General features: G+C 38.6%; 1 protein-coding gene across 1 annotated transcript in view; it reads left to right on the top strand.

Moving 5' to 3' along the window:
* Nucleotides 1-15,798, top strand: part of UBR2 (ubiquitin protein ligase E3 component n-recognin 2) — a 201,054-nt gene that overhangs the window by 73,187 nt on the left and 112,069 nt on the right. Inside the window, exons 12-13 of the mRNA XM_033937674.1 lie at nt 7,016-7,138; nt 10,371-10,434. Of these exons, the coding sequence (XP_033793565.1) occupies nt 7,016-7,138; nt 10,371-10,434 (187 nt within the window). The remainder of the gene's footprint in view (nt 1-7,015; nt 7,139-10,370; nt 10,435-15,798) is intronic.

The raw sequence follows: 15,798 nt of genomic DNA, 5'->3' as shown, positions 1-15,798 counted from the left end.
GTGTGATGGAACCTATATGAAAAGAAGAGAATATGAGGATCACTTATAAGATTTGGATGGATTCTTAATGTGACTTTATAATTTACATCTGAGCGAGACTGAGATAACAGACTGAGGATACAAAAATGCTACATTGGAGAAGTGTGGGAACTTAAAATATAATAGGATGGAAATATAATGTAAAGTGTTGTGACTGTAAAGTTGGATTGTTGGATAAGACTTGATCCTTACTTAAATTTATAATTTGCATCTGAGAATGACTGATATAAAAGGTTGATGATGCATAAGTACTTCATTTGAGATTGGTGGAATAGCAATCTGCAAGAAGATGGAATTTGTAAGGAATCTTGGCGTGCAATAGAGGGAATGGGAGAATTGTTTATAGGATATAGATTGATCCTTATTCAATTTATAAATCATATACTGAGTTTGACTGAGATAACAAGAGGGTGATGCATAAGTGATACATTACAGACATATTGACAATCAGAATATAGGATAATACAAGATGTACTGAAACTTGGTGTGAAGTGATGGGATTGTGAGGATCGCTTAAGTGAATTGGCTTGATCCTTAATTTGGTTGTTGATTCACATCTAAATGAGACTGAAGTAGCAGGATGAAGATGTACAAGTATTACAGTCGAGAAGAGTGGAGAATAGACTGTAATAAGTTGGAAATGTAATGAAACTTAATGAGAGTTCTTGAAACTGTGAAGATTGCTTGATTGAAATGGATTGATCCTTCTTTTGATTTATAGGTTAAATCTAAAAATGAATAAAATAAGATGGAGTGATTTATGTTCCATTGACGTTGTGGGAAAATTCTGTTAGATTTGGAAAGGAAAAAGAGGAAAAAAAAATAAAGTATTAATCTTGGATGGGTATAATTATTAAAAAAAAAAAATGGATTATGAAATATTGGGTATATCCTTTTATAAATATATTAAGGGTATAGGATGGAAGAATGTTTGGAAGTTTGAATGAGGGAAAAAGTTTATAAAAATGGGATTAGAGTAAATATGGGTATTTAGGGTATTAAAGAATGGATTGACTGCAGGAGAGTTTAGAGTTGATTGTTTGGTAAGAATTAGAGAGAGGGAAAAATGAGTATGTTATTGCCTGTGGGGAGTTTTTTTTCTTTACTCAGATAATATGTGCGTTTCGAAGATTTCAGTCGTGTTAGGGGAGGGGAGGGAGGGGGAAGGGAATAAGGGGGGATGGGGAAAGATGGGAGGGAGGGGAAATTCATATACTGGTTTAAGGAAAAAGAAAATATGTATATTTTATGTTTGAGAGGGATATGTTTGTATATTATATTTTATTTGTAAAATGGGTTTTAAAATTTTTTCTTTGAACGTAAATGGCCTCAATCACCCAATAAAAAGGAAAAAGGTATTGGCATATATTAAACAACAAAATATAGATATTTGTTTTCTGCAAGAGACACATTTGTCTGGAATAGAGTCTATGAAGCTATCAGGTAATTGGATAAAACAATGTTTATATGCACCAGCGATAAAAAAGAAGGCAGGAGTAGCAATATTGATTAATAAAAAATGTCCAGCAACATTTAATATGGTTAAGGCAGATCCTCTAGGAAGGTGGTTACTTGTTGACATGAGCATGGGCAATAATACAGTGGCGTTACTAAATATATATGCCCCTAATTCGAATCAAAGTGAATTCTTTAAATCTCTACAACAATTAGTTTTACCACTGGCTACTACTAATATAGTGGTGGCTGGGGATTTCAATGCTGTTATAGATCCAATAATGGATAAAAAGCCTAGTAGAATTATGAAATCAATGGGATTAGATAATTTGGTACAAGCATGTAATTTAAAAGATATATGGCGTATTCTTCATTTTAATGATCGGGAATTTACATTTTGTTCACATGTTCATCAATCGTTTTCAAGAATTGATTATATTTTTGTTTCAGATCAGATGGTACAGCAAGTTGTAAAAGCTGACATAGAACCAATAGTAATATCTGATCATGGTGGTGTGTGGATAGAAGTTAACTTAATAGATCAAGATAATTCCAAACCTGTATGGAGGTTTGATAATACTTTGCTTGCTGATTCTAAATTTTGCACAGATTTTCAGATCAAAATGAATGAATATTTCAGACTTAATGATCTAGAGGAAATGTCGATTGGAATATTATGGGATGCTTTCAAAGCAAGTATGAGAGGACAAATTATATCATATTCTGCGTATAAAAAGAAACAGATAAGAAAGCAATTTGCAAATTTGGAAAAAGAAATTAAAAATTTGGAATTAAAATTGGTTAATAAATGGGAACAGGAGACATTTCAAATATTGTTAAAAAAAAAGTGAATATAATGAAATTTCCTCTGGGTTAGTAAGGAAAGATATTTTTGCTCAGCAAACGGTGTATTATGGTAGTGCAAATAAGGCTGGAAGATTATTGGCAAATTATTTAAAAGAAAAGAAAAGAGAAAATAGGCATAATTAAGGATGAGTTAGGAAATTATCATTCTCAAATTGGAAATATATTAAAACAATTTTTAAAATATTATAAGTCACTGTATTCTTCTGAGTCTTATTTAGATAAAGAGAAAGATGGGTTGGGTTTTTTGAGTTTAGTTGAAGGTCCTAAGGTTCCTGATCATATAAAAGGAAGTTTAGATAAACCTATATCATTAAAAGAGTTACAAATGGCATTGAAATCCCTTAGAGTTGGGACCGCTCCAGGTGGAGATGGATTTACAGTAGAGTTTTATAAAGAATTTCAAATTTCCCTTTTACCATATTTATTAAAACTATATCAGGATCAACTGAATAAAGGTTGTATATCAGGCACTATGGCAGAATCTTTAACTATTGTTTTGCCAAAGCCAAATAAAGAACCAACATTGGTGTCAAATTACAGGCCTATATCTTTAATAAATGTAGATGGTAAATTATTAGCTAAGATTTTAGCATTAAGATTGGCTAAAGCTCTTCCGCATATAATAGGAATAAATCAAACTGGATTTGTTGCTCAAAGACACTCTTCTAATAATACTAGACTGGCATTTCAGATGTATTATTTAACAAAACAAATTAATGATCCGGCTTTTTCAATATCACTAGATGCTGAGAAGGCTTTTGATCGTGTAGAATGGAATTTCATGTATCAAGCTATGGAGTGGTTTGGTATTGGATCCAGATTTATACAAATGATTCAAGCACTGTATAGCTCCCCAACTGCTCGTTTATACATAAATAATAATTTTTCAGATGCTTTTAAATTGCAGAGGGGAGTTAGACAGGGTTGTCCATTATCTCCTTTGCTCTTTGATATAGTTCTTGAACCCTTGTTGTTGCTATTCGACAGGCAAAGGACATAGAGGGTATTCCATGTGCTGGAGTGGAATATAAAGTATCCGCTTATGCAGATGATATATTGCTTCATTTGAGAAATCCGGAAACAACAATTCCATGTTTACTGGAGGTAATAGATACATTTGGAAAATTCTCAGGATACAAAATAAATTGGACTAAATCAGAAATATTACCTTTAAATGTGCATTGTACAAAAGGTATACTTGATTCTTTCCCTTTTATTTGGAAAGAAGATGGTATAAAGCACTTAGGTATTTGGTTGAATAAAACACTCGAAGAGACAATGAGAATAAATGAAAAATTTTTATTACAAAAAGTAACAGAGTTGTGTGAGCAATGGAATCCTTTACATTTGTCATGGTGGGGAAGAGTTCAAACTGTTAAAATGATGATTTTGCCTGTAGTTTGCTATCAATTGGGAATGATACCAGTGTTTTTTCAGGGGTCTTTCAATAAAAAATTAAATAGTATTCTGGTTAAATTTATTTGGCTGGGTAAAATTGCAAGAGTGGCTCTAGTGTCTTTGCAAAGACCAATTGAGGAGGGTGGGGTAAATTTTCCCAATTTTTATAGGTATCATCAGGCCTATATCATGCGCCAAGGTATGTATTGGGTCCTCCCAGAGCTTTTGGAACAACTACCAGAATGGTTACGAGTGGAGAGATCACTTATCTTTCCACTTAGGCTTGATCTTCTGCTTGGTATAAAAGTGCCTAGAATACGTAAAGACAATAGAATATTAATGGATACTTGGAAAACATTACGATTTGTAGACAAATTAACTACTGATTCTATTTTAAAATCGAAACAACAGACTATTTGGGTAAACTCCAAGATACAAATAGGCGTCTTTAAGATTGTCTGGAAGGATTGGATTAAAGCAGGTATAAGATCATTAACGGAAGTAATTAATAATGGTAAGCTGCTTGATTTTTCACAATTGCAACATAAATATGGTCTGAATAAAAAACAAAGTTATAAGTGGTTGCAATTGAAGCAGGCTATTCAGGTGGGGTTCCCTGAATGGAAATCTTTAAATGATCATTACAGCTTAGAATTCTTATGTTTCCAGGCAGATTTTCTGGGACACCAGGCCGCAAAGTGGTATAAAATTATACCTAATTATTTGAATAAGAAACCAAAAAATGGATTAAGAGATATTTGGAGCATTGAGATTAAGCATCAGATTAATGCATCTCAATGGCCACGTATTTGGTCTTGGAGAATTAAAGGTACGATGTCGGCATCTATTAGGCAAACATGGTTCTTTTTGTTGCATAGAGCATTCTGGACCCCTACTAGATTACAAAAATTAGATTGCTCTAAGTCTAATAGATGCTGGCAATGCTGGCATTGTAAAATTGAAGTTGGAACTTTAGACCATCTTTTATTTTATTGTCCATGTATTCAGGCATTTTGGATATCAATTTGGGATCAAGTTAATATATTGATGGAGAATCATGTAGCATTATCCTATGACACAGTGGTTTTTGGAATGTGTATGAGGGCCAAAAGTCAGATATCTGCAGCAAACAACAAATTATTGATGATTCTTACTGGAGTGGGAATTCAGCAAATAACGACTAATTGGAAAGACTGTTCTAGACTGAATTGTAGTTTTTGGTGGAACTCAGTTTGTCAATTGTATAAGATTGAAATATTTCTTGCAGTACAGAGGGGATATTTTAAAAGGTTTAAGGAGGTGTGGAGGCCATTAATTGAATATTATAATGATTAAGGTTTATTCTTTTTTCTTAGGGGATAATTTGTAAAAATGAGGGGGAGGGGGGTTGGGGGATAGGATAATCTAATTAAACAGTGGTATATTTTAACTGATTAATGAATATAAGAAACATGATATATAGGTATGAGTAGAAAAGAAAAGGGGGTAAATTTATTAGAAATATGTTGTTATGAAATATTAGAGAATATATGTAATATGATGAGAAATATTTGTTGTGCATTAATTTATATAATAAAATGAACATGGAGTTTGAGGAAGAAAGGGTGGAGGGAGGGATAAGATAATGTAAGATTACTTGTATTATGAAAGAGGGATGTCTAAGTATGTATATGTTTGGATAGAATATTTTGTTGATATGGGAGGGGATGGGAGGTGGGTGGAGGGAATTAAAACATGTATAATAATATTGTTTAAGAATGACAAGTGAGTTATGTGAATTACTTGTAATAATATTGTACACTTGTTGAAAGAAATAAAAAGGAATAAAGATGAAAAAAAAAAAAGAATGGTGCACAGATAAATGTGTCTTTCAACTGATAAATCCAAAAGCCTTTATTCATCCAAAGTAGTGCAAATTCATACAGTGACTCAATGTACATGCTTCGGCCTACCCGGCCTGCATCAGGAGTCTGAGGAGTCTTTGGGTGTGCAATAAAGTGCAAAATCTAATGCCAGCCAACCAAAACGTAACTTTAGTACGAATCTTCGTAGCACTGCAAAACACCGCGCCATAAACTAATTTTAACGTTTCATGCGTTTCTTTAGCTCTTTTTTGCAGTTTGAAACAAAATTTCATGTTAATGTGTTGTTCGTTATCTATCATTTACGGCACACTTTTAAACACACACCTTCTTTCAGCCGTAGCGCATAACACACTGACTGCACTGAACAAGTTGAAACTTGTCACACAATGTTACTAAGTTTGGACACACCGCTTCCTGTATTGAAGATCCCTGCCTTTCCATTGGATGGCGCTTGGCAGCAGAATTCACCGTATTTTTTGATCGCACCTAAACAGATGCTATATACTTAACATAAAAAAAAAATCTGTAATAGATGTATTAAGAAACAAACATTGACCATATCCATATTTTAAGTTCCAAAATTTGTATTCTTCATTTACTGCCCTCATATATTGCCATTTTAAAAGATCAGATTTTTGTGTTTTCTGTGTCAATAAGGAGGCAGCAACCAAAGCACAAATTACAGTTATTTGGGGCAGAAGAAGGGATTCGGTCCTGTCTACGGCACGGTGAAATGGTCTGCCACCCATCCCGCTTCTGGTGATTTTTCTGTTGGCATGTGACAAAGAGGGCAATGCTTGGGTATCTGGAGCTATAAACAAAGGGAGTAGGGGCGAAGCAGTGGTCTTCCAGTGCAAAAGGAAGCATCAAGAGGATAAAATCAATTATGTATTCATGTCAACAAATGCCCAAACAAAAGGGCCAATACCAACAACAATTCAAATATTCACTTGTACGCTTCAGTGGATTAGTGTTTTGAATTGTTGTTGCCCCAGACCCTTTGTTTAGAGCTGCCACCACCGGCACCTATCGTATCTGGAGGCTTAGTTCCCCAGAGAAACTCATTTTGCTACAGAAAAACATTGGCGGTGCTTAGCTGGTACAGGCTGACAGTAAGCAGATGTATCCTTGCTACTAACTTTCTCTTATGGTTGAGTGCTAGCTGGCATCACTGTTGTCAAACAAGGTTTGGGTATGTTATTTTATTAGGACATTTAAATAACTGTGATTTTATTAATCAGTTGTGCTGCATGTATGTTGAACAGGTTGGAGAATGACATGGTTGGCTGGATCACGGTTTTTGATGCAGCTATTCCTGATTCTTTAGTAGTAGTTTATATGAGTCTTGAAGATTGTAACTTTCTCATACATTTCCATTTTTCTCTTTTTAGGCCGGTGCATCTATGATGGATCCAAACCATTTCCTGATGATAGTGCTTAGCCGCTTTGAACTCTATCAGATATTTAGCACACCAGACTACTGGAAGAGGTTCAGCACCAAAAACACCAATAAGGTAATGCATGCTTTGTACCTTTTGTGATGCAAGTAAGATGACGGACGAATGAGAACTGGCTAAAAACCTGTCCTGTTTTATGTCCTTTTACATTTTCCAAAACAGATATTTTGCATTATTCTTCTATGTTACAAACACTGAGCATGTGTGCTAATTTTATTTACATTATCTGAGGATAAGTAGGGTAGCAAGCCTTTTCAGAACGGGTGATGTCACCAATAGAACCTGTGTTCAGGGAAGCTATTCAAGCTTCAGTCCTAGAACCTTGGAATTGTCTTCAACTCTGACCTCTCATTTTCTACACAAATCCAACAGACTGCTAAAGCCTGTCGCTTCTATCTCTACAACATTGCTAAAATTCGCCCTTCCTCTCTGAGCAAAATATCCGGACTCTTGTACATACTCTCGTAACCTCACGCTTAGACTACTGCAATTTAATTCTAACAGTTCTCCCTCTGAACTGCCTCTCCCCACTACAATCAGTACAAAACTCAGCTGCATAACTGTCTACTGCTAACCTTGCTCTTCTTCTCAGATCACATCACTGGCTCCCTATCCGCCTCTGCATATAGTTCAAACTTCTATTACTAACTTTCATGCTGCAGCCCCTCGGTATCTCTCCTCTCTTCGTTCTCCTTATACGCCTCCCCAAAAACTCTGTTCCTCAGATAAGCTGCTTTTATATTTACCCTTCTTCCCCACTGCCAATTCCAGACTCCATTCCTTTCATCTACCTGATCCATATACCTGGAATAAACTACATGAGTTCCTCTGTCACACCCCTTCCTTTGTTTAAAAGCAGACTGAAAACTCACCTTTTTGATTTAGCCTTCAGTCCATAACCCTACCCCCCCCCCCTTCCCTCTGCTCACAACCCTAGCCAGCAGATTCCATCCCCCCTAACTGTATCCCCACCCTAGCATCCTGTTTGTCTGTTTAGGTTATAAGCTCTTTCGAGCAGAGACTGTCTTCTTTGCGACTCTGTACAATGCTGTGTACATCTGGTAGCCCTCTAGAAATAATTAATAGCATTAGTAGTAGAAGAAGCTTTTGAACTGCCTTGCTGTGTGTGCACTTCTCTCTTCCCATATGATGCCATTGCATGGGTCCACCTTGGTCTTCATCTTTCTGTGGAGCCAATCAGTCTTGCGTGTTGGAACTTTTTGCTAAGAATGTATTTTTATCTCCACTGTAAATTTATGACTTCGGTAAATTTTCCATTCATAATCCGATTGGCTGTCATGTGGTGTTGATTTTCTGGTAGCACCTTAGTGAGGTTTTCAAACATTCTTAATTTTACTTTATTTTTCATATTCAGCCCAGTGTAGGCCTTGATTAAGAATCTGGGCAGCTAGCCAGAATATTTTTTTTTTAAACTTGAGTTGTTTGATTTGGCTGCTTTTATTTTTCTGGATATGTCCACCGCCACTGTGACTTTTAAGTGCAGCCAGACCATGAGTCCTTTGCCATAAATAAGGAGAGTTCTTTGTGGTCATGAGAAGCAACGCAAACTTATTTTTGCTATTACCAAGTCCTGTCCATTGCCATTTGTGTTGGAAGCATCAGTTATTTTTTTATGGGTCCCAGAGTTGCACTGGATGCTAGAGATGTGACTTTGAGCATGTGATGATTAAGTTTCAAGTTTATTTTAGTCTTGATATACTGAGAAAAGCACAAAACTAGTCTCAATAAAATCAGCAACAAAACACAAAAAAAAGAGGCAAGAGAGATGTCTAAAAACAACCAAATGAGACATGTTCATTAGTCCAACAAAGAAAAACACTCTCTTCTGTTGTGGTCCCAACTAGGATCCCAGTATCGGCACAAGCCTTCCTCAGGGGACTAGTGAAATACTAAAAACGATAAACAAAATAACACACAAACAATCGTATAAACAGATCATATCACTTGTACATGGTTTAAAATATTTATATAATAAAACTAATGACATCAAAACAATTCGTAAAACAATATAGTATAAAACATAAGACTGAATGCAAAATACATGTTGAATAAAAAATTTATAAAAACTAAGAATATGAAAAAAGAGAAACAACAAAGAAAATGAAACAGAAAATAAAAAAGTGGAAAATAAAGAACATCATTGCCATAACTTATAAAGAACACCTCTGTGAGTGCAAGTATGGATTTATTTAACCAGCAGCAAAAATGCTCAAATGTAGACTAATAGAGCTTGTTGGGACCACATAAAAAGGTGTGCCATGCACTTCATGAACCTTAAAGCCCAAAAAGGATAAGTAATGAAAAGAATATAGTGTATGCAGGCAAAACTGTGCTAATACCTTGTTGATAAAGTGTATGCAAATAGCCTTTGTCATAAAAGATATGAAAAAAATCTTTGTATATATCTTTATATATAATATCTGTATATGGCCGTTTGGTGGAGGATGGGCTGGGGAGGGCTTCAATGGCTGGGAGGGTGTAGATGGGCTGGAGTAAGTCTTAACAGAGATTTTGGCAGTTGGAACCCAAGCACAGTACCGGGTAAAGCTTTGGATTCTCACCCAGAAATAGCTAAGAAGAAAAAAAATTAAAAAAAAATTTAAATTGAATCAGGTTGGGCAGACTGGATGGACCATTCGGATCTTTATCTGCCGTCATCTACTATGTTACTATGTTAAGACTATCTTGACTGAACAGTAAGAGAATAATGAAGAAATTGAATAAATCAAGAGGCAATTTAAAGCTTTAGCCTTAGGTATTAAATTGAAGGCACTATAGAATAATCGCTCAGATGTTCATAATCACATGCTTTCAACTATGTACAACTGTTAATGAGTTTTTATGCTCAGAGAAATGGAGGTGATAACAGGGAAAACCCCAACACTACCACCTCACCGCCCAATCATCGCATATTTCTAAAACTAGTTTTAAACTTATCACTGTTGTAAATACTTGCATTGGTGCTCAAGGCTACACTTTTTTTAAACTTATGAGCATTATGTTGTTAGTCGGAACAGCAAACTTATCTTTAGTGCTCATAAGTTTAAAATAAGTGTGCACAAGAGATTTGATCAGGATTGATTGCAGTTTGGGATTTTATATAAAGAGGTGTGTTTTCTAAAGACTTAGATTTACAATGTTACATAGTAAACTATGGAACTTTGTAAGTCTAAGTGCTTTGAAAATGAGCCCCAAAGTAACCAAGAAAGTTGTTGGAATCATTTTTGCGTATACTGATCTGATCCTTTTTCTGTTAATCTTTCAATAGGATATTGTTCAGCAGAATAATACTCTTATTGAGGAAATGCTGCACCTTATCATAATGATTGTTGGTAAGATACTCCAAATGTTTTTATTTTACAGTTTTAGTAATACTTAAGCATTTTTTGCTCCACAGCTGTATTGAATTGCTTCCAAAGGATATGTCTCACTGTGTTATAATTTTAAGTTCTTAAATTCAAAGTATTTCCCTCTCTCTTTTAAGGGTTTCTTTTAGGAATCGCCTCCCTAGCTGTCTTCTAAACTAATCTCTACAAGGATTTATGAGTGTGTGTTGGAATTTTCAGGAGTCTTTAATATGGTTCATCTGCCGTCATTTACTATGTTACTATGTACAGTGAAACCTTGGTTTACGAGCATAATTCGTTCCAGAAGCATGTTCGTAAACCAATTTACTCGTATATAAAAGGGAGTTTCCCCATAGGAGGTAAGGGAAACTTGCTTGATTCGCATCCCCCCCCACCCCTGAGGCCACCAGCGCTGCTCCACACTTCCCCCCAACCCCACCCTGCGATCTGGCAACCCCCCTGCGATCTGGTACCCCCCTCCCGCAATCCGGCATTAACCCCCCCCTGCTCACGTTGCCTCGCCGCAATTCGGCATCACCCACCCACCTAAACACAATCTCTTACCCCGATATGGCACCAGCACCAACACACAGAACTTGCCAGTGCCCGAAGATCCTCCCTGTTGGTTGGGATGGGCCTTGAGCATCTGCGCATGCTCAAGGCCTTCTAGTTTTCGCTCTCTCCGAGATTCTCAGAGAGCTCCAAGAATCTCGGAGAGAGTGAGAACTGGAAGGCTTTGAGCCCAAGCAAGAGGGAGGATCTTCGAGCACCGGTATGTCCTGTGCGTTGGCGCTGGTGTTAGATCGGGGTAAAAGATTGTGTTTGGGTGGGTGAGTGGGGGATGCCGGATCGCAGAGGGGGGGAGGGGCGACGTGAGCGGGAGGGGGCTCGCAAAGTGAGACAATGCTCGGTTTGTGAGGCACAATTTGCAGGAATGTTTTGCTTGTCTTGCAAAACACTCACAAACCGCGTTACTCGCAAACCGAGGCTTGACTGTATGTTTAGCAGTGACTTAGAGAACCAACACCCAACATTGTCTTGGATATACACCTACCTGGTCTGGTTTTGAGGATAGCTATGATTTAGGTTTTTATACATTAGCTCTCCATTCTCATGCACATGTGGCTATCCAGACAACTGTAAGAACATAAGAATAGCGATACTGAGTCAGACCAATGGTTTCCACAGTGGCCAGTCCAGGTCACAAATATCAACTCAGTCCTAGTGTGCCTCCAGGACTTCATTGGGAAACAGTGGTTTAAAGCAGGGTTTGTCAATCCTTTTAGGTCACTTCCTTCTCTTTGGGAATTTTTCCTGAAAAGAGAAAAAAAAGAATGCAAATGTTGAGGTCATATTCCTTCCCCTTATCTTTCCATTCAGGTGCAGTGCTCTGCTGTTTGTCACGTGGGGATGCTATGCAGTCCGGGAGAGAAGTCATGTGAGGGTGCTTTGCAGGGGAATGCAGGTTAAGACCAGTAGTGCTGGGCTAGGGAAGAACAAAAGGCTGATGAGAGTACTAGAGCCTCTGCTTTATCAAAGGAATATCTTAAGAAGCAGCTGTTGTGAAATTGCAGTATAATGCATATGAAAAGTGATATCAAATCAGGCAACTCCCCTATGATCCATTTTGTCCCACCGAGAACCATTGATATCACAGAAGGAATGGAACTGCTGCTGTTCTTTTACCTAAAGTAATTAGGTTTGGCTACTTTTAACTCCCTACCTTGTGGGAGCCAACTTAAGAATATCATCAGAAAGTACAAGAGGGGTCACGCAAAAGTAGCCCACCTCCAGCGATAGTATGACGAGATGAACGAGCAAGTGGATTGTTTTCATTCAGTTACCCACAAGTTACGAGAGATGGTGAAAATGGGCCCCATTCATGTCTGTGCACCTTTGGGCAAGTCAGATCATGTTGGTTGATACTGCTTGCACCTCTTCAACAGTGATTCTGTGGATAGTGTTCGTGATGTTTTCCTTGAGTTCGTCCGGGATATTTAATTTACGCGTTTAGCTTTGTCAGTTCCTGCACACGTTATTTGGTACAGTTTGAGGTTCAGAGATTTCAGCACTTGCCAACACGTCGTTCGTGATACACCAACCTGCTGAGAGAGTCTTTGAGTTGATTTTCGAGGGCTAATTATAATCCACTGCTGAATGTCATGGACAACTTCAAGCATCTGAACTGATAGAGGCCCCGATTTCTTCATGTTTGCGGCAGAGCCGGTTTGACACTATTTCCGAACCAGACTCTGAATACAACGTTTAGCTGTTGGTTTTGTTCCTGGGTACTTGTCGGCGAAAGCCTCTTGCTTTTCCTTAATCGATCTGCTTCACACATAGCCTTCCACAATCGGTATTCACTGTTCCAGGGAGAACACCATCTTTCTGACTGGATGTGCACAGAAGGACTGAATAGGAAGGCAAAATAAAGCTGGAACACTGTACACGGGGCAACACCACGTCACCAGACAGAGAGCAAGGGGCCACGGTAAATATCTGAAATGCCCTCCTGTAGGAAGTAGTGGAGATGAAAATGGTAACATAAAGCGTTGCCATACTGGGACAGACTAAAGATCCATCAAGACCTGTTTCCAAGAGTGGCCAACCCAGGTCCCAAGGAGTAAAACTGATTTTATGCTGCTTATTTTAGGAATAAGCAGTGAATTTCCCCAACTGCATCTTAATGACTTATGGACTTTGTTTAGGAAAGTATCCAAACCTTTTAAACCCTGCTAAGCTAACTACTTTCACCACATTCTCTGGCAGCAAATTTAAGACTTTAATTACACACTGAGTGAAGAAATATTTTCTGTAGTTTGTTTTAAGTCTACTACTTATTAGCGTCATCGCATGCCTTCTAGTTTTTGTATTTTTGGAAAGAGTAAACAAATGAGTCACATCTACCTGTTCCATTCTATTCAGTATTTTATAGACCTCTACCATATTTCCCCTGAGCTGTCTCTTTTTCAGACTGAAGAGCACAACCACGCTTTAGCATTTTCTCGTATAGAAGTCGTCTCATCCCATTCATCATTTTTATCACCTTTCTATGTACCTTTTCCTAATTCCATTTTGTTATTTGAGATGCAGCTACCAGAATTTATACATTCAACAATTTTAAGATCGAGTAGACATTTATTTTGAAAATGTTGACCCGCATACTCTTATCCATGTTTTCTGTACTTCAAAGATTGATTACTGTAATGTAGTATATGCAGGGATCCCAGGGTTTAATTATAGACAGCTTCGGACATTACAAAATACAGTGGTACCTCGGTTTACGAGTGCACCAGTTTGCGAGTGTTTTGCAAGACGAGCAAAACATTTGCAAACTTGGTGCCTCGTAAACCGAGCTTGCCTCGCTGTACGAGCTCCCCCCCCACCCCCCCGTGATCTGGCATCCCCCCAGCGATCTGGCATCCCCCCCCCCAGCTCACGTTGCCCCCCCCCCCCCGCGATCCTACTCCCCCCCCCCCCCGAGCAGTCAATGACACCCTTTACCCGACTTGGCACCAGTGTCGGTGCCCGAAGAGCCTCCCTCTTCTGGCGCGGCCTGGGCTGGGCAGTGCGTCGGAGATCCTCCTCCTTCTGATCTGGGCTGGGCTGGACTGGCTTTGAGCATTTGCGCATGCTCAAAGTCTTCTGGTCTCACTCTCTCCGAGATTGAGAGCGAGACCAGAAGGCTTTGAGCATGCGCAAATGCTCAAAGCCAGCCCAGCCCAGCCCAGAAGAAGGAGGATTTCCGATGCACCGCCCAGCCGCGCCAGAAGAGGGAGGATCTTTGGGCACCAGTACTGGTGCCAACTAAGTCGGGTAAAGAGTGTCATTGACTGCTCGGGGGGGGGGGGGGGACTAGGATCGCGGGGGGGGGGGGGGCAACGCGAGCGGGGTGGATCGCTGGGGGGGGATGCCGGATCGCGGGGGGGGGGTGGTTTGGAACAGCCTCGGATTCCTCAAAGGGGGAGGAGAATGGAGCAGCGCCGGTAGCCTCGTGGGGGGGGGAGATGGTGGAACCAATCAAAGCAGTTTCCCTTACTTCCTATGGGGAAACTTGCTTTGATATACGAGCAATTTGGTTTACGAGCATGCTTCTGAAACAAATTATGCTCGTAAACCAAGGTTCCACTGTGCTGCACTGAAATTACTGGGTCACAAACAGCAATTTGATCATGCCATATCACTTTTTAAAAAATATAATTGGCTTCCTGTTTCAAATAGGATAACATTTAAAGTATTATCCTTGACATATTAAATACTACGCTTCCAAGAACCAAGCTGTTTGAATTCATTGATCATACTATACATTCCCTCTCGCACACTTAGGGCCTCTTTTACAAAGCCATGCTAGCAGCTGCCGTGGGGCAACATCCCCGAAGCCCTTTAAATCTCTGTGGGCTTCGGGGTCGTTAGTGCAGCGCAGCCGCTAGCACGGGTTTGTAAAAGAGGCCATTAGATCATTACAGGACAATCAGTTAGTTAAACCATCTGTAAAAAGAGAGCAATGGGAGACAATTAGAGCTAAGGCTTTTTTTAACTAGCTCCAAGTTTATGGAACCAACTGCCTCACTATTTATGGATAGAAACTAAATTTAACGCTTTTAAGTGCTACTTAAATCTTACTTCATTTTTACAAGCCTTGCGTAAAGATTTACCCAATAATGATCAGATTTATTTGGTTGCTTTAATTGGCATGCGTGATACATCCTCTGAAACAATGGTATAACATTATTTTAATAGGTTTCTTTGTATGAATGATTTTAGGACTTTCCTTTATTTATAATGTAATCCTTTCTTTTGGATTTACTTTTTTGTAATTGTAAACTGCTTTGAACTGTTGGAATCTGGAGCAGTATATCAAATTTTAATAAAACATAATTCTAGTGCAATGTGACTAGTGATCCTGAGCGCTAGTCTTGTATCTGAACTAGCAAGTTGCTTGCAGGAAACTGTCAATCATGTTTTCAACTCCACCTTCTCAGGGAGCTGCTCCTGCCCCCTCAGTTTTTTTTCTACAAGTAAGATGCTCAGAAGTGTTTTTGATCTGCTCTGTGTTTTTATTATTCTCGGGTATTTTTTCTTGGTATTCTTTGGAGACTTGGTGCCCAGAGGTTCTCATTTGGGACCTCTGCCTGGAGAAGATGCAAACTTGCATGGTGGAAGTCTGCTGCTAGCAGAATCAGCCCCTCAGGGACACCTAGCTAACAAGCCAGCAGCTATATACACTTTTAAGAACATAAGAATAGCCTTACTAGGTCAGACCAATGGTTCATCAAGCCCAGTAGCCTGTTCTCACGGTGGCCAATCCAGGTCACTAGTACCTGGCCAAAACCCAGTAATCCATTCTCA

This window comes from Geotrypetes seraphini, chromosome 3 (genome assembly GCF_902459505.1).
Source record: "Geotrypetes seraphini chromosome 3, aGeoSer1.1, whole genome shotgun sequence".
Lineage (NCBI taxonomy): Eukaryota > Metazoa > Chordata > Amphibia > Gymnophiona > Dermophiidae > Geotrypetes > Geotrypetes seraphini.
Note: the sequence above shows the minus strand (reverse complement) of the source record. Positions and strands in the feature narration are given on the sequence as shown.